This window comes from Amblyomma maculatum, chromosome 2, assembly GCF_055883805.1.
Source record: "Amblyomma maculatum isolate TAMU_Amacu chromosome 2, ASM5588380v1, whole genome shotgun sequence".
NCBI lineage: Eukaryota > Metazoa > Arthropoda > Arachnida > Ixodida > Ixodidae > Amblyomma > Amblyomma maculatum.
In genome coordinates, this window is record NC_139345.1 from 117,639,588 (window position 1) to 117,658,880 (window position 19,293).

Sequence of the window (19,293 nt, forward strand, 5' to 3'; positions counted from 1 at the left end):
AGCACAGTGCCTTTCCACGTGTTCTACTGGGGCGAAGCCATTCCGGTGCGTCTTTACCAAAAGACTATACCCCAGCCTGCGCCCGATGCGGCGTCGCTGGACACAGGGCAGACGTTTGCCCGTATCCAGAAACGAACCGCTGCCATGCCGGCGGCTAGACCAGCCCAGAAGATGGACATGAATGCAAAGCTCACTGCCTAATCTGCGGAGAGTCCCACCTCACGGGCTTTAAGGAGTGCGTTAGAAAATACAGATATCCTTACCGGAAGGCTACCGGCGGTGCTGCTAGCGGAGGGCGCAAAAGTTAAACCGTTATTTTTGTGGCTGTAGTAAGGAGGAAAAGAAAATGCACGGGCCTGCTACTGGCTCTGTAGCTGAGCCACCTCCGCTGCCCAACGCCACCCAGAAGAAATTCTTCCAGGCCGGGGAGCTCCCGTGGCCACGTGACCATACGTCATTGTTGTGGGGCCGTCGTCTTCTAACGGTCGTCTTCGGCACGGCGGCTGCAGTGGCATGTTTGAACGCGCACGTGGTCGCTGAAAAACATGGTCGTTGGCTCGAATCTTTATTTCTGTGCGTGAACTGGCAACGGCGACTGATAATGGTGTTTTTCGCGAGTTATGTGTGCCGAACAGGGCTGTGCAGATTTAGAACCAACTGCGAAATGCCCGGGAAGTGTTGTGTGCCGTGGTGCAATGGCAATTACAAGACAGGCCCCAAAGTGCACGTCTTCTCGTTCCCTAAAGCCGACGAAGCAAGAAAAGCCTGGATACGTGCAATTCCACGTGAAAACCTGGTCGTTTCAGCAAACTCTTGGGTGAGACAGTTTTGCTGCTTATTATTTTCCCAGCAAGTGCTTCTACCCGTGGGGTTGCAAGCTTTGCTTACAACTCCTTTGTGGCACGTAAGGAATAAATGCATTACGCATAGCTCGCGATGTCAAGTAGCCGTACTTATGTTAAGATATATTTATTTTGTTTAGGTCTGCGAACGTCCCTTTAAAGCCGGAGACATCATTCGAGAAGCAAAATATACTGACCAAGCCACCGGCCGCAGAGTGACCATGCTTTGAGACGTTAAACCCCACAAACCACAGAGCGACCGCGTTTCTCTCGAGTTTTCGGCTTCGAACTTGAGCTGTACCGACGGTATTCCCCGATTGCCCATGCTACCTATCCAGAGTAGGTACTATACGAGAGAACCCAGAGAGGAAGCGAATGCGCTTAGACGCCGCTGCCCTTGGGAAAATGCTCGCGGAGTCAATTATCACTGCCCAGAATGAGGACGAAGCAAAACAGCAAAACAAGCTTTGCGATTTGAAAGCTTTGGCGAACTTCGTTCGACGCAAGCAGCTGACATTTTGGCATGTCATCGAGTGCAATGGGCACGTCATTTCGGCTCAAATTTGTAACGATGAGGCTCTTTGGAATAATTACTCTTTTGTTATAAAAACCGACAGTAAACGTCGTAAAAGCACCAGTGAGGCTGCTCGGGTCCAAAGTGCTAGTTCTGTTGGCGGTCGACAGCAAACGACGGCTGCTGGATTTTCTTGATGGAGTCGATGATTTTGACAGTTCCCTGTGTTCAAGTCCTGAAAGCTCAGATATGGACTTCTGCGAGACTGTCGCTTCTCTTCTGAGCGCAATATCTGCAGCGAAAGGAGATAACTCCCCGACCATTCAACTGCTGACCGAGCAAGTGCAGCTAATGTCAACAAAAAAAGAACGACGGCGCTACTCTGCAGGCTTCATGGTTTACTGCTGCATACTCTTTACAATATCGCCTTATGCATGCAAATACATGCGAAGTCACGGGAGCATCATCATGCCACACCCAAGGAGTATTTGATAAATATTGTTACTTAGCTGTATTTGCTGTTCGTGATGAGGATGAAGAAGTGCAACAGACTCCGAGAAGACGACGACGCTGAGTGTTGTGAAATCGGTGCCCTCATCAACGTTAGTTGTGCGGACAGCTTTGGGACTGTAAATCTTCCACGTAACATCTCTTGGTGGAGGTTAATCTATTCGATCCCCTGTCACAAGCTGGATCTCCGCAGCGGCCGCCACATCGGAACCACCACGATGACTACCGACGCCTCTACCTCTACAGCCGCCGCCCCTGCTGTTGTAATGGCCCACCCCCGTGACCCCGGAACCTTCTGCGGGACCGATGACGTCGACGTGGACGACTGGCTAGCCCTATACGAGCGCGTGAGCAAGCACAACAGGTGGGATGCCACACTCATGCTCGCGAATGTAATATTTTACTTGGCTGGGACCGCGCGAGTGTGGTTTGAAACCCACGAAGACGAGCTAACATCTTGGGATATTTGCAAACAGAAGCTGCACGACCTATTCGGAAAGCCTATTGGCCGCCACATTGCCGCCAAAAAAGCGCTCGCCTCTCGGGCCCAAACGTCTACGGAGTCATATCTCACTTACATCCAAGACGTCCTGTCTCTATGCCGCAAAGTCGACCAAGGCATGCCTGAGGAAGATAAAGTCGGCCATATAGTAAAAGGCATTGCCGACGATGCCTTCAACCTCCTGTTGTGCAGGGATTGCTCCACCGTGGACTCTGTGCTGCAGGTGTGCCGACGTTTCGAGCAGGCGAAACAGAGGCGCATATATCACCGTTTCGACCGGCTGCCGAACACGGCTGCTAGCTCCTCCTGTATCGATATCCCGACTCCTCGACCGCCTGCGAACGACAGCACTTTGACACGCATTGTCCGCCAAGAGCTTGAGGCAATGACTCCCGCGGCCTCGCTGTCGCATACACCCGACAACACCCTGGCTACCATATCACTTATTAAGGCTGTTGTTCGCCAAGAGGTTGCGAATATGGGCCTCCCTTCTGCCAGCACCACCGACACCACGGATTCAGGACCTGCCCCTCCAGTAATTGCTGCCACCTCAACCAACGCCGGTTTCTCGCCCCGATATCGTTACCGCAACCCAAATGAATGGCGTACCCACGACAATCGTCCCATCTGTTTTACTTGTTCTCGGGTTGGCCACATTTCCCGCCACTGCCGTAGTCGCTGGTACACGCCATCTCGTCAGTTCACCTACGTTGACCGCCGCGGAGACTATGCCCCTCACTATTCCCCACCTCGCCCCGACCAGACCCTTGCTGACCCCGGTTCCACTGTCCGGGCTGCCAACCGTTCACCATCCCCACAAGCACGACGTTCGCGTTCTCCTCTTCCTCGCCGCAATTCGCCACCGTCATATTCTGGCCACGTACCGGAAAACTAGCCAATGCAGCTCCCGGAGGTGACGCTGCATTTATGACCCGGACTGAAAAACCTCTGTTGACCCCTGCCCTACAAAATAACCGTATCGACGTCCTTGTGGATGGAGTTCCCGTTTCTGCTCTAATTGATACAGGCGCCCAACTGTCCGTTCTCAGCTCCTCATTTCGCCGTCGCCTCAAGAAAGTCCTTACTCCAGCCGTCTCGTCCACAGTTCACGTCGCCAATGGCAGCCCTGCTGCCGTGGTTGGCATGTGTACGGCGCGAGTTACAATTGCTGACCGTCATGCCCCAGTGTTGTTCACCGTCCTACATGAATGCCCCCACGACGTTATCCTTGGCATTGATTTCTTAACAGCCCACTCTGCCCTTATTGACTGCTCTAGCGGCCTACTTCGCTTGGACCTTCCGCTCTGCTCTGAAGACCCCTCCTGCTCACCCCGACTTCAATCAGCACAGTTTAGCCGTCTTCCTCCTGAAACTGCCGTTTACATCCCTATGTCGCCATTTCCACCCGTCCCAGATGGCGACTATCTCGCTTGTCCGATTACTGATGTCATGCTGCAGCGGCACGTCACCCTTCCTCATCTAATTGTGCACATATCCCAGAACCGCACCACTCTCCCAGTCCTTAACTTCAGCTTTTCAACTCAAGTTCTGCCCGAGGGAATTTCATTAGCTTCGCTGTCACCGATGACCGATTGTGCCATTTCAGCTCTGTCTACAGACCATACAACTGCCGTCCCTGCCAACACCCCCTCGTCGTCCACATCGCGCCCTGATCCGCTTAACAGCATGATATCAGCTGATCTGCAACCTGAATTCGCCGCTGATTTACACAAGCTTTTGTTTATCTACAGTGACCTTTTTGACTTCGGCACCCGCCCATTGGGTCAAACGACAGTTGTAACCCACCGCATTGACACCAGGGACGCCAGTCCTATCCACAGGCGGCCCTATCGTGTTTCGCTTGCCGAGCGACGCGTCATTCAAACGGAGGTCGAAAAGATGTTAACGAACGACATAATCGAGCCTTCCAGTAGCCCCTGGGCATCCCCTGTCGTGCTGGTCAAGAAGAAGGATAACAGTTGGAGATTCTGCGTTACTACCGTCATTTGAATAAGATAACCAAAAAAGATGTATATCCTCTTCCGCGCATCGACGACGCGCTTGATAGTTTGCACGGAGCCAGCTACTTTTCATCCATCGACCTTCGTTCCGGCTACTGGCAGATTTCTGTCGACGAGAGAGACCGTGAAAAGACAGCGTTCATCACCCCTGACGGCCTTTATCAATTCAAAGTCATGCCTTTTGGCCTATGTAACGCCCCTGCAACTTTCGAACGGATGATGGACTCATTGCTGCGCGGCTTCAAGTGGACGACTTGTCTTTGTTACTTAGACGACGTCATTGTTTTCTCGTCCACTTTTGACAGCCACCTCTCTCGCCTTTCTACCATTTTCGAGCTATTCCGCCGCGCCGGCCTTCAACTCAACTCAAAGAAATGCAGTTTCGGCCATCGGGAAATCAAAGTGCTTGGTCACTTGGTTAATGCTTCCGGTGTTCAGCCTGACCCTGACAAGATACGTGCCGTCAGAGATTTTCCCACCCCGCGTTCATCCAGCGATGTCCGAAGCTTTATTGGCCTATGTTCCTATTTCCGACGATTCGTCCCGAACTTCGCAGTCCTTGCTCGTCCGCTCACCCAACTCCTCAAGAAAGACGTTTCATTCTATTGGGGGCCTGAACAAGGTGCAGCTTTCTCAAAGCTTATTGCTGCTCTTACTACTCCACCAGTCTTGGCCCACTTCAACCCTTCCGCCAATACAGAACTCCGTACCGACGCAAGTGGCCATGGAATAGGAGCTATTCTCGCTCAGCAACAACACGGCCGTACAAGGGTGATTGCGTATGCCAGCCGCCTCCTTTCAACACCAGAACAAAATTATTCTATTACAGAGCGAGAGTGCCTGGCGCTTGTCTGGGCTATTACGAAATTCCGCCCTTATTTGTTTGGCCGCCATTTTACTGTGATAACAGACCATCATGCCTTGTGCTGGCTTTCCTCTCTCAAAGATCCTACTGGCCGTTTGGGGCGCTGGGCGCTACGATTACAAGAATACACCTTTTCCGTCGTCTACAAGTCCGGCCGGCTTCACCAAGATGCCGACTGTTTGTCACGTCATCCCGTCGACTCCCCTAGTCCTACAGACTCTGACGATGATGCATATGTCTTATCTGTCTCCGCCTTTGCCAACATTGCCAAGGAACAGCACCTAGATCCTTCTCTGCATTCCATTATCCTCCGTCTTACCTCCGACCGCCCTGACCCATCTCTCGCCTTATTTGTGCTCCACGAGAACACCCTATACCGACGTAATATGCGACCAGATGGCACATACCTTTTGCTCGTCGTTCCACAACACCTGCGTTCCACCCTTCTTGAACAGTTCCATGACGCTCCCACGGCTGGTCACTTGGGTGTCTCTCGCACATACGACAGCCTGCGCCGACGTTTCTACTGGCCGGGGCTCTACCGCTCTGTCCAGCAGTACATTGCCGCGTGTGAACTGTGTCAGCGTCGGAAGAAGCCCACAATTTTGCCTTCAGGTCATATGCAGCCAATACCCATACCAACTGACCCATTTTCCCGTATAGGCGTTGACCTCCTTGGCCCCTTTCCAGTTTCCACCTCGGGGAACAAATGGATCGCCGTCGCCACCGATTACGCTACTCGGTACGCTATTACCCGAGCCATCCCGACCAGCTGCGCCACAGACGTCGCTGACTTCCTTCTAGAAAACGTAATTCTTCATCACGGTGCTCCTCGCGAACTACTAACTGACCGTGGCCGCTGTTTCCTGTCGCGAGTGGTTGACGAAATTCTCCGTTCGTGCTCCGTCCGCCACAAATTCACCACCGCATATCACCCCCAGACCAACGGCCTCACGGAACGTCTAAACCGTACCCTCACAGACATGCTGGCCATGTATGTGTCTGACGACCATCGAGATTGGGACGTTCATCTCCCCCTTGTCACATTCGCCTACAATTCATCTGTCCATTCTACCGCTGGATACTCCCCATTTTATCTATTATTTGGCCGACACCCGTTACTACCCTTCGACACCTCTCTACCCGCGGCAGACGCCACCAGTACTTACACCAGTGATGCCGTCACCCGTGCTCATGATGCCCGCCGGATAGCTCATGCCAGGCTCTCTGCATCCCAAGACTCTCAAAAGATCCGGTACGACAGCCGCCACCGTGATGTCCACTACACTCCTGGATCTCTCGTTTTGCTGTGGCTCCCGTGCCGTCGAGTGGGCTTGTGTGAAAAACTTTTGCCCCGTTACACTGGCCCTTACCTTGTTTTGCGCCCCGTGACCGACGTCACCTACGAAGTTGAATCTGTGGTTCCGAAGTCCACGTCCACAGCTCCAACCTCCGAAGTAGTGCATGTGTCCCGTCTGAAGCCCTATCATCAACGTTCTATTTCGCTAACATAGACCGCACCGGGACTGTGCTTTTCCCGTGGGGGGTAGTGTTACTTAGCTGTATTCGCTGTTCGTGATGAGGATGAAGAAGTGCAACAGACTCCGAGAAGACGACGACGCTGAGTGTTGTGAAATCGGTGCCCTCATCAACGTTAGTTGTGCGGACAGCTTTGGGACTGTAAATCTTCCACGTAACAATATGTTCATCACTTGGAGTGAACCCCCAATTAGGGCAGCGAGACGGCACTATCCTCCGCTACATCGCCAAGAAGATATCCGACTTGAATGGAGTGATTCGAGTGATTGGAGCCAAACACAACCTAAAACACCACGAAGAAACTGCTAGTTTCACAGATATAATAGTAAAATGGGCGCAACTTGTCAACGTCAAAACTCTCCTCAAAGGACTGAGACTAATAGATGTATATCAAAAACCCGTTACCCTTCTCCATTCGACTCGAGGCTTTCCTTTTTGAGCGATTTTTTGGACTGGTTGCAGGAATGGAAGGAAAGGAGGGCGGACGCTTGTAAGTTGTCTGATGAAAATTATGGCACTTTGATCCAGACGACTCAAGCATTTATTGAGACTGTAAGATACTGCTTTGAGGAGCTGAAGATGTCCTTTGGGCTTCTTGGGAAGTTCCAGACCGACTTTATAGACGACCGCTATGGACGGTACCGACGACTGGCTGGTTCGCAATATCATTTGTCTGTAAGGCAAATTATGAATGTGAGAACAAGTTGCGACTATAGAGCCCACTTCCACAAATGAGCGCGGTATCTGCGACTGACAATGAGAAAAATCAAAATTGGGAAGAGCTTCAAATGCAAGCAGCCGTGCCAAGCAGAAAATTCAACATTGTTGTGACCGAGCAGGCGCGGTCAAAACTGAAGGATTCAATTCCAGTCATTGCATATGTGGCTGCTTATTCGGTGCACATCGCTCTAAAGAGGTTTAAATGCGACAAATGCAAGGAGAGCTTTACAATTGACAACACTGTCACAGTTTCGCCGGAGGATCACTTGTACAGTCTTGTCAAAGACATTGACAGGGTAGGCTGGTTTACCTAGCAATGCCAGTTGTGAATGATGTGGCTCACTATTACGTTGTGGTGGAAGAGTTGTCCAAGCGAGCCGAATTTCTAAAGGTCCAAAACCAGCGCCAAGTCGCTGCGGAACTCACACTCCAACTGCTCAGTGATGAGGAGCCTTCAAACTTCGACGTCTGTGAACAGGGATACACGAGTGAGAAAGTGCTGAAATATGTGTTGTGGTGCAGGAAAAACATTCTCCTCAAGCCTTTCTGGCGACGATTGAATGACAAGGTGTCTGACCCAAAAACAAGAGTAAGAAGCGGAAGCTGCACACCCTGACCAATAAATGAGTAAAATGCCGATGCGTATGAAAAACACATGGCTCTCTGCCGTGTTTTAATGCCTGAATTTAGACAGTGTACTGCACTCGTAGCCGAAGAAAAAGAAATCGGCTGAGCGCTCTGTTATGCGGATTGTGAAGCGCTCCTTCCCTTGCGCCGGACGGTGGCCCCGTCCGGCCTACATCACGCAGGCAGCCCCCCGGCCTTGAGCCAGTTTAGGTGGCGTTGAGCTGCCTCGTGCGGACAGAAGAGAGAAAATAGAAAAGAAAAAAAAGAAGAGGGAGAGAAAGACGCGCGCCGCAACAGCTGTCTTCCACCACCGAAGTGGTGGCGGGTGCAATGACGGCCTACAACAGATAAAAATTCGGTGCCGGACTAGCCCCCGCCGCAGGCGGCGTTCACCTACCGTCCCAGCCCCCTCAAGTTCAACCGAGACAAAAGCGGCAACCAACTCAAGATTACTGCCCCATCTGAAGGAGCAAAAGGAGGAGTAGGCAAGCGTCCAGCAGCCATGAACAGAAACAGCCAAGGGACGCCGGCTGCTGCTACAGCCGTAGTCAATGCCTCCGCCAATGACAAGGTGAGCTGGGCTCCCTTCTTCGGAAGAGGAGATGGAAGAGGAATGTTCGAACCTTTCCACCGCGCCAGTGCAAAATAAGGCGAACGACAACAAATATGGTTTTCTAAATGAACGAGAGGATAAAGAAATCGTTAGAGAGGAAAATAAGGAACTAGAAACGCGACTGAGCAGACATTTGAAGAGAGGTTGGCTCAAACTGAGCAAAGCTTAGAACAAAAGATCGAAGCGCGGATAATCGAGATCGAACAAAATCTGGAACAAAAGATCGAGCGTAAATTGGAAGAGAAATTTGGGGAAATGGAATTAAATATAGAACAATACATCCAGGAGGCAGTCAAAAAGATCATTCAAGCCTCGGTTGAACCGATTCTCTACAAGCTCCAGTCGTACGAAATCAAAATCGACAGGAGGTTGCAGGAAATGGCGGAAGGCCCTCGAGCAAAAATGATTAAAATATCCGGGAAAAAGACCAACAAACGCATAATAGAGGAGGAACCTCAAGAGGGGGACGGCCACAAAGCACCGTCCACATAGAACTCACTCAACATGGCTAAACACGACAAACAAAAATAAAAATCATGCATTGGAATTCCAGAGAATTTAAGAGAAAAAGAGAAATGCTACAACAATACATAGAAGCGTTAGACATAATGCTAGAAATAATTGCTTTGCAAGATGTAGGTACAGAAGCCAAACTCAAGTCATACAGTACACATCAGGCGATTCCGTCCACCTGCCCTCTCGTGCATAAAGATTGTGCACGGCCGTGATAATAGATTTGGAGTTAAGAGAAGAAATTGAGCCTACATTTATTCAACTCCTACCAAACAAACGGTCCAGCAAAAGTGCGTTTATTCTAAACATTTATAGCAGGCCGCAACAACGCCAAGCAACGTTAGACGAAATCTTCCTCAAAGCGATGCGGATAGCCAGCAGGATCGCCTTTAGTGGAGGTTGGGGACTTTAACGCGCACAGCCAACAATAGGGATACCATAAGGAGGATGCCAAAGGCAGGAATTAACCGCGGCCATAGCCGACACGGCACTAACTACCCTCACGGACCCGCTGTACCCTCAGTTCAGATCAGTCGTTCAGTCGTGTCCGACTCTTCGTGACCCTATGGACCATATCACGCCACGCTTTCCGGTCTCTCACCATCTTCCTAGCATCACATAACTTCATCTGCAGCGCTTCGAGGATGACATCTAGCCATCGCGTTCGCTGCCTACCCCTTCTCCGGTGACCCCTAACCTTTCCCAACATCAAATCTTTCTCCAGCGACTCCTCTCTTCTCATCAGATGACCAATATAGCTGTACCCTACTAGAATAGGAAATAGCGTCTCCGAGACGTGTCCGGACCATTCGCTAGTCCGGAACGCTAAAAATTACGAATGGCACAATACAGAAGAAACTCTCGGGAGCGATCACTGCATCCTAAAAATCGAATAAGATTCAAACAAAATTCGCAAGAAGAGGGGAGCAGCTTGCGTCATCGATTGGACAAAGTTCAGGGAAGTGGCAACCCCGGCACTCGGTGCCGACGCATCAAAATATGAGGATTGGGCCAAATCGCTAATTCAAGCCAAGAACCGTTTCACGCGCAAACTTCAGACCACCGAAGATACCCCGGCAATAGACAACCACCTCTTACACTTGTGGGAAGCCAGGAGATCTCTTACTAAGAGATGGAAAAAACAAAAACACAATCGTAAGCTTAAAATTAGAATTGCCCAGATAACCATGGCAGGCGGCAACATACGTGTAGTATAGAAAAACCAACTGGATATCAAGATGCGATTCCCTCCGAGGCACCCTCAGTGCGAAAAGTACATGGAGCCTTCTCAGGTGCATCATTGAACCTAATGAATCCAAAGGCGAATAGAGCAGGATCTTGAGGGGAGCACTCAATGACTTCAAAGGCACGGACGAACAGCTCGCTGACAAACTAGAAGAGAGATACTAATGCATGACCGTAGACGAAGATGAGGAATTTATAACATACACAGGAGAGAGAAAACCCAAATTTAGATGCAGAATTCACCGTCGGGGAAATTAAAACCGCATTCATTAGTAAGAGGCGAGGAACGACACCGGGAGACGACCAGATAACGGTCAGCCTTCTGGCCAACCTCAATAATCAAACTTTACAAGATTTTACGACCTAGATTAATGATTGCTGGGACTCGGGAGTGCTACCTAATGACTGGAAAACATAGATAGTGACGTTCATTCCCAAGCCCGGCAAAAAGATAAACGCAGACAATTTAAGACCAAGCTCTCTCACGTCCTGCGCCGGTAAGCTCATGGAGACGTTAGTGAGGCAGAGGCTGTTCAATTATTTGGAACAGCACGAGCTGCTGCCGCCATTTTTTTTCGGCTTCCGACCACATTTATCAGCACAGGATGTACTGCTCCAAATCAATAGTGAAATCATTGATCCCCCTTTCGGGAGTTCAGGAGACAGAGCTATTTTGGCCTTGGATCTGAAGGGGACCTTTGACAATGTTAAACACAGTAGAATTCTGAAAAATTTAAACGCCACCAATTGCAGCGAGAAAACACTTAGCTGCATAAAAAACGTCTTAGAAAATCAGAAATATTATATCAGATTGGGCAATGAAAAATTCGGACCCATCAATATGAGAACCCGAGGAATGCCTCTCTCTCCGCTAGTATTTTACGTTGCCCTCATAGGCCTCCCAGAGAGGCTCAACGCTGTAGCGTACTCCACGCCATCTATGCGGACGACATTGCCATCTGGTCGTCCCGGAGCAACCTAGGGCAGATGGAAGAGGCCCTCCAAGAGGCCGCCTCGGTACTAGAAAACTACACTCGGGAGTGTGGTCTAGAGTGCGCTCCGAATAAATCACAACTTTTGCATATTGCAAAGCATAAAGCCCCAGGACAATACATACGCATTTACGTAAACGGCAGTCTAATACCAGAGGTGAACACACTTCGGGTATTGGTATTACAAATTGATAACCGGGGTAACAATGCCACAGCCCTAAAAAAATTAAAGTCCACCTGCGAACAAATTAGTAGGACGATTGGCAGGATATCCGGCAAGCACGGTGGACTTCTTGAAAAAGAAACCGTTCAGGTGTTCGTCATTAGTTGTGTGGTGTAAGTGGCACCCTACCTCAAGCTGAGGAAGAACGACCGTGGGACGCTCGACACGATGATTCGGGCGGCGGTTAAAAAGGCTCTAGGACTTCCGGCCAGAGCGCCTGCTCCAACTTGAAATCCATAATACAATAGAGGAGCTTATTGAGGCCCACAGAACTAGCCAAACTACTAGGATGTCAGTGACAGCACCGGCAGGCGAGTCTTCCGAGACCTCAATCTCAGGATTCTTCCCACCACAGAAAACGAGTGGACATCCCGGAAGTGTGGAAAAATACTTGGACGGTTAGGCCGCTCCACACAAACATGAATTGGGAGTATAATAAGGGGAGGCGTAAAGCCAGGGCAGAATTTATACAAAATAACTATGGCAGTAAGACAGGCATATATTACGTGGATGCAGCGGGTCCCAGTGAGGATGGCATCTGCATCATTGCAGTTGTGCACGAAGGAAGGCAGGTGAACGGACTCTCAGTAAAATCTAACGACGCGCTAATGTTGGAGGAAGTGGCGATTGTACTGGCCGCCACCCACTGCGACGCATCCTACCTAATATCCGACTCGCAACAGGCCTGCCGAAATAACGTGCGGGGTAGGATAGCGCCACTCGCCCGTAGAATATTATTGGCACATACGAAAAATTTAGATTCGGCTATTAGTAAAGAACAGGTTATATGGGTGCCCGGTTACCAGGGGGTGGAATGGGGACGAGACCGCTCACGCGGCTGCCCGAGCGTTCCTCCCCTGGGCTTCCGCTCAATCCTCCGGTTCTACCGAGTCAGTCATACCAATCCCGCTCATAACTTATGCTGACATTACAAATTATCTACACCTCTGCAGGAGGGCACTCCCGGGACCCGCCAGAGATCTTGAGAGATCTGAGTAGTGCAACCTTAGACGGCTCCAAACGGGGTGTTTTCTAAATCCCGCCATACTAAAACACGCGGACCCGACATTCACGGGCAGGTGCAAATTCTGCGGTCAGTATGTTGACCTATACCACATGGTGTGGGCCTGCCAGCAAAATACAAAAATAAAAGTTATAAAACAGCCAACTAGGGAGGGCTGGGAGGCGGCTCTGTCCAGCCCGGACCTGGAGGCTTAGGGTGCCCTGGTCCAGAGAGCTCGGGCAGCGGCGGCGGCCAATGGCGTCCCGTAATAGAGTCTGTCACTCAGCTCCACAACGATACGCACCCCCTTCTCAAATTATTTGTCAATAAATGTTTCGCCTCCTCCTCCTGCTGACATTTATGGGGGTGAGGCGCGACTATAATACAGAGCACTAGAAAGGAAGCTCGTACACATAGATGTACATAAAATTTATGAACCTTAAAGATGAATGAATTAAAGCGGGTCGTTTCCTGGACTGCGGTGTTATAAGCAAATGTTGCATACGGTAGTATCTGGTCCCAGTTCTTATGATCTTCGTCGACGTACATAGAAAGCATATCGGCGATGGTCTTATTCAGTCGCTCAGTAAGGCCATTCGTCTGAGGGTGGTAAGCTGTTGTTCTGCGATGACAAGTGCCACTGAGCCACATCACTTCCTGGGTTAGAGCTGATGTAAATGCCGTGCCTCTGTCAGTTAAAACGATCGCAGGGGCACCGTGACGAAGGACCAGATTAAAGATGAAAAAGTTCGCAATATCAGTAGACGTGCCGCTGGGAAGAGCTTTCGTCTCACAATAGCGGATTAGATAATCTGTGGCGACTATAATGTACCTGTTGCCCAATGATGACGTAGGAAATGGCCCGAGCAAGTCCATACCGACTTGGTGAAAAGGTACTCGCGGAGGAACAATAGGCTGCAGCAGGCCGGCCGGCTTGACAGGTGATATCTTCCGACGTTGGCAATCACGGCACGTCATAACATAGCGCTGAACCATAGCGGCAAGCTTGGGCCAGTAGTACTTTTGTCGTACTCGTGCCAAGGTGCGCGAAAAACCGAGATGTCCGGCAGAAAGCTCGTCGTGGCATGCCTGCAAAACGTCGGTACGGAGCGGCGCTGAGACACCCAGCAGATACTGAATGTCTGTGGAAGCGTAGTTTTTCTTGTAGAGGACGCCGTCATGCAAGCAGAACGACGACAGGCCACGCGTGAAAAGGCGAGGCGGCGATGAGGCGGTTCCTTCGAGTTAATCAATTAGGGGCCGCAGTTCGGTGTCGTCTCGCTGCTGTTGAGCGAGATCTGGCGTCGAGAGAGCGCCAAGAAAGACGGAGTCATCTGTCTCACTTGAAGAACCCGGGTAGGGTCTCGGGATAGGCAGTCAGCGTCACTGTGTTTCTTGCCGGACTTGTACACAATAGTGACATCGAACTCCTGTAAGCGGAGACTCCAGCGGGCTAACCTGCCTGAATGATCTTTAAGGTTCGCTAACCAACAGAGTGAGTGGTGGTCGCTGACCACTCTAAACGGCCGACCATACAAATACGGCCGAAATTTTGTTTCCGCCCACACAACTGCAAGGCACTCCTTTTCGGTAGTAGGATAATTCGCTTCGGAACGAGACAGGGTGCGGCTGGCGTAAGCAATCACCCGCTCAACGCCTTCTTGCCACTGAACGAGAACTGCACCGAGGCCAACGTTACTGGCGTCGGTATGCAATTCTGTGTCGGCCTCCTCGTCGAAGTGGCCAAGTACGGGCGTTGTTTGAAGGCGCTTGCGAAGCTCCTCGAAGGCCCTTTGCTGCTCGTCGGCCCAGATGAAAGGCTGATCGTCCTTTGTTAGACGAGTCAATGGTTCCGCTATTCGGGAGAAGTCGTGCACAAATCTCCTGTAATATGCACAGAGGCCCAAAAACCGACGTACGGAACTTTTATCAGTGGGGGTCGGAAAAGCAGCTACGGCAGCCGTATTCTCTGGATCAGGGCTAATTCCCTCAGCACTCACGACGTGACCCAGGAACTTGAGCTGTTGGAATGCAAAGTGGCATTTTTCTGGTTTTAATGAGAGTCCGGCCCCGCGCATGGCATTTAGCACGGCCGTCAATCGTTTGAGGTGCTCTTCGTAGGTCGCAGAGAAAATGACAACGTCGTCAAGGTAGACGAGGCACATTTGCCATTTCAGGTCGGCTAGGACAGTGTCCATCATTCTTTGAAAGGTTGCGGGAGCGGAACACAAACCGAATGGAAGCACCTTAAATTCGTACAGTCCGTCAGGAGTAATGAATGCGGTCTTCTCTCGATCACGTTCGTCGACTTCGATCTGCCAGTACCCGCTGCGTATATCGAGCGACGAAAAGTATCGGGCGTGGAGAAGTCGGCCGAACGAGTCATCGATTCGAGGCAATGGGTAGAGTGCTTCGTCCTTTTTAGCGACTAGCACAACTGGTGACGCCCATAGGCTTGTGGACGGCTGGATCACATCATCGCGGAGCATTTCATCAACTTGCGCCCGAATAGCCTCTCGTTCTTTCGGCGATACTCGGTAGGGGTGTTGGCGGATAGGGCGCTCGGTGGGATGAACTATAATTCGATGTTTGGTTACTGGCGTCTGCTTCACTTTGGAAGTGACGGCAAAGCAGTCACGGTAAGTGTCCAGAATTGCTTGAAGGCGGCGTTTCTGGGTAAGAGACAAAGCTGGATTCACGTCAGTTTGCAAAGTATGTCCAGTGCTCTCGGGAGGGTTCTCGTTGGCCAGCGAAAGGGCGCAATGGGCGGATGGCGCACTGACTTCGTCAAAATAAGCGATAGCTGTACCTTGCGGTAAATGGCGGTATTCGGTACTAAAGTTCGTTAAAAGCAGTTCAGTTCGTTTACTTTTCAAGGCGAAGACACCCCGAGCAACGCAGACTTGTAGGCTCAACAATAAATTCACGTTCGTTTCCGCGAGGCCTTGAAAGGCGGGGGGGTTGTCGCACTGCACTGTAACAAACATGCTGGTGCGTGGAGGTAGAGTGACATGGTCGTCGCACACTCGGAAAACTGGCCTCTCTGTGTAGTCGTCGCTGTGCTGTCTGTACTCGTCGGAAATTGCGCGGTGAGTGGAAAACGTCACCATGAAGTCACGGAGGTCGATGATTGCGATGATGACAGCACAACAAAGCAGCACGAGAAAGTTACGTGGTGAATCTCTACGCGAGCGGTGCACACTCCGAGCGGCGTTACCACGTGCCCTCCGGCTGTCTTTATCGGGGCTCCGTGCCAAGGAGTCAGGACTTTTCGCAGAGTGGTAGCAAGGCCATGACTCATAACGCAAAAATCAGCGCCGGTATCTACAAGGGCAGTCGTGTTGTGGTTATCAACTACGATCGGTATTTCGGCGGAATGTAGCTCACCGTCGACAAAGTGCGGCTTGTCAGGGATCGTCGGGCTGACGGGTCGTTCGTTGCGTCGAATTACGGCGTCGAAGGTAAGCTTCTGTGATCGTCGGGAGGTCGTCGGACTTGTTGGTCGTGCGGTGCGTCGATTGGGGGCGTCGGAGGAAAGCTTCGGCGATCGTCGAAAAGTGGTCGGATTGTTGATCGGAGCGAAGGGTCGGAGGTCGGTATGTGTGATCGAATCGGTGAGCGGAGGATATTGGTCGTAATGTCCATCGACGGCGGCCCTACCCCCGAGGGTCGCCGTCTTCAGTTTTCCCGGTGCGGACTTGGGGACTGCCTGAGGAAAGAACGGCGGCTAGTTGAAAACTGTCTCGGCAGTGGTGACCTGGACTGGCGTCGCTGGAGGGACGCAGGTGGGACGTGGTCGCTGAGGTATTGGTCGATATCCCGAGGTCGTTCGCCATAGCGCGGCCGAGGGGCATGCGGGGAAAATCCGCGCAAGCTCATCCGACGGTACGGGCAGTGGCGCAGAACGTGACCGGCTTCACCGCAGTGGAAGCACAAAGGCAGATTGTTCGGCGTGCGCCACGCGTGTGCTTTGCGAACGGGTGGTCGAGGTTCAGGCACACCAGTCGTAACTGGATATTGCGGTGGAGGACGTGCGGGAGGAGCAGGGTTGTAGGGTGCCAACTGATCAGGCGCAGGGGTACGCAACACGTCGCTGTACGTCATGATCTGTGGTGCAGGCGGCTGGGGTGACGGTACTGATGGCACTGCTTGGCGGAGCTCTTCGCGCACCATATCCGAGATGCCCCCAACACGTGGATGTTGTTCGAGAGAGGGCAGCTTTTGCAGCTCTTCGCGCACGATGCTTCGGATAAGTTCGCGAAGGGCTTCCCTGTCGTTTCCGGCCATTGGTAAGCAGAAGTCTATGGCAGCGATGTTTGCTGAGCGATCAAAATGTACAAATCGCTGATTCAAGGCACGCTCGATGCTTGTTGCTTCTTTCGTAAAATCAGCAACAGTACGTGGAGGGTCACGTACAAAGCCAACGAACAACTGCTCCTTGACGCCTTGCATAAGGTAGCGCACCTTCTTTACCTCCGACATGGAGGGATCCGCCCGGTTGAAAAGGCGAATCATTTCTTCCACAACCATGGCGACGCTTTCATTAGGCCGTTGTGCTCGGGACTGTAGAGCGAGTTCGGCCATCTCTTTTCTCGCATCGTTGCCGAATGTTGCGAGCAGCTGCCGCCGGAAATCCTGCCAGGTGGAAATGGTAGCCTCATGGTTTTCGAACAACATCTTGGAGGAGTCTTCTAGTGCGAAATAAACATTCTGCAATTTTCGCTCCTCGTCCCACGCATTAAACACAGCGACCCGGTCGTCGCCATGAAACGGTGTGGGCATACGTGGAGTATGGCAGATCAGCTGCTGGGCACTCACGGGAAGCTGAGTGGTCTTAATTGCCGCTGTAGTCATCGTGGTTCGCGGTGGGGAAACAAGAGGACCACACTCGGGTGCTAAGCCTCTCAAGCGACGGCTCGCCTTGTGGACAGGTGTTGTGTCCACGGTGTGTAGATGGGCGGAGGGGGCAGCCAGAGGCTCTTCGTACATGGGATCTGCCCAGAAGCTCCACCAAAAATGTCACAGAAGCCAGTGAAACTGGTTCAGCAGGTTTACTTACAACTAAGTAAAAGTACCGGCAAGATCAGGCACGGAACCGACTGGCGGGCGAGCACCGAGAGCGAAGAAGACGAGCGCGTGCCAGTCTCCCGAGCTCGCCACATGGCGGCGCCAGTAAGATAACATTGCGGCAATATATATATATATATATATATATATATATATATATATATATATATATATATATATATATATATATATATACGTGAGTGCTGTTTTACCAGCCCAAAATAAAGCCTGGCGCAATAGAAAAAGCTTTCTTGTGACTGCGGCGTCAGTTTAAAGCCTTGAGGCGCGTCCGAGATAACAAAACCCGCTTTTCTGGGCCGTGCTCTCTACGATCAAGCTGGTTGTACGCTTTTGGCGAATGATTTGAAACAACAGCTGGTCACGTGACAGCATTTTTTGAAGGCCTATAAAAAGGGCGCCGTAAGTCATAGTGTAGATGGAAACAACGTAGCTGTCGGTTTTTCGAGGTCAACACCTTTTGCATTGACACTTTTTCTCTATAGCCAATATTTTATGAATAGCTGATTAGTATTACTAATTAATAAAGCGTAGTGAACGAAAAAATACTGAAAGTACTGTAGGTTAGCGCAGGCGACTCTGAACATCTCTGAATTTGTTTCACTGCGCTAAGGCAAACGGTATATTGTTGCCAACGATTTAGGTAGTTTTCACGACATTATTTTATCTTATTGTTGCTGCTACGAAGATATATATATATATATATATATATATATATATATATATATATATATATATATATATATATATATATATATATATATATATATATATATATATATATATATAATCTTCGTAGCAGCAACAATAACATAAAATATTGTCGTGCAAAACACCTAAATTGTTGGCAACAATATACCGTTTGCCCTAGCGCAGTGAAACACATTCAGAGATGTTCAGAGTATATATATATATATATATATATATATATATATATATAGTGCGCTGCAAGAAACAGTACAAAAATCGGTGAATCACTTCAGAGGTATACAAGCACAGCTACGGTCCGCCGTTGGAGTCTTCGCAAATGTTTCCTACAGTAGACTATATTCCTTTCCCCTCAAAATGCATCTACAAACTGCACTATGATGTCCTTGGCGACCTGTTTCGAAGAGAAAGTTTACAGAAACGGCTCCCAAATTGAGTCCGCGCATAAGAATCGGAAGACATGCATCTGGGAAAGTGTAATTATTCGATAGCATCACCTCAAGAACAGCCGCTTCACCCCCATATTTATAATTTCTTAGCCGCCGATTCCGACAGGATAACTCTTGCGGGCTAGGAAAAGACGTGATGGTAAAAGCGGAACGGAATGGCACTGCATTGAAGGAGCAAACGCTCGAGAAGATCCCTCCGGACGCCAAGTGCCGAGGCGCGCAGATCAATGGGAACACTTACTTCGCGTCATTCTCTCTTTAGGGGAGAGGCCAAATTATAGAGGCGAGCATCAGAGTGAAAAGAGACCAAGTGTGAAAAAGC

General features: G+C 50.5%; 1 protein-coding gene and 1 pseudogene across 1 annotated transcript in view; one reads left to right on the forward strand and one right to left on the reverse strand.

Moving 5' to 3' along the window:
• Positions 1-664: 664 nt before the first annotated feature.
• LOC146199663 (uncharacterized) lies at positions 665-8,129 on the forward strand (annotated as a pseudogene).
• Positions 8,130-18,874: 10,745 nt separating this feature from the next.
• The window catches only part of LOC146199664 (disintegrin and metalloproteinase domain-containing protein 10-like), a 33,876-nt gene continuing 33,457 nt past the window's right edge, over positions 18,875-19,293 (reverse strand). Inside the window, exon 8 of the mRNA XM_084592171.1 lies at positions 18,875-18,916. Within this exon, the coding sequence (XP_084448297.1) occupies positions 18,875-18,916 (42 nt within the window). The remainder of the gene's footprint in view (positions 18,917-19,293) is intronic.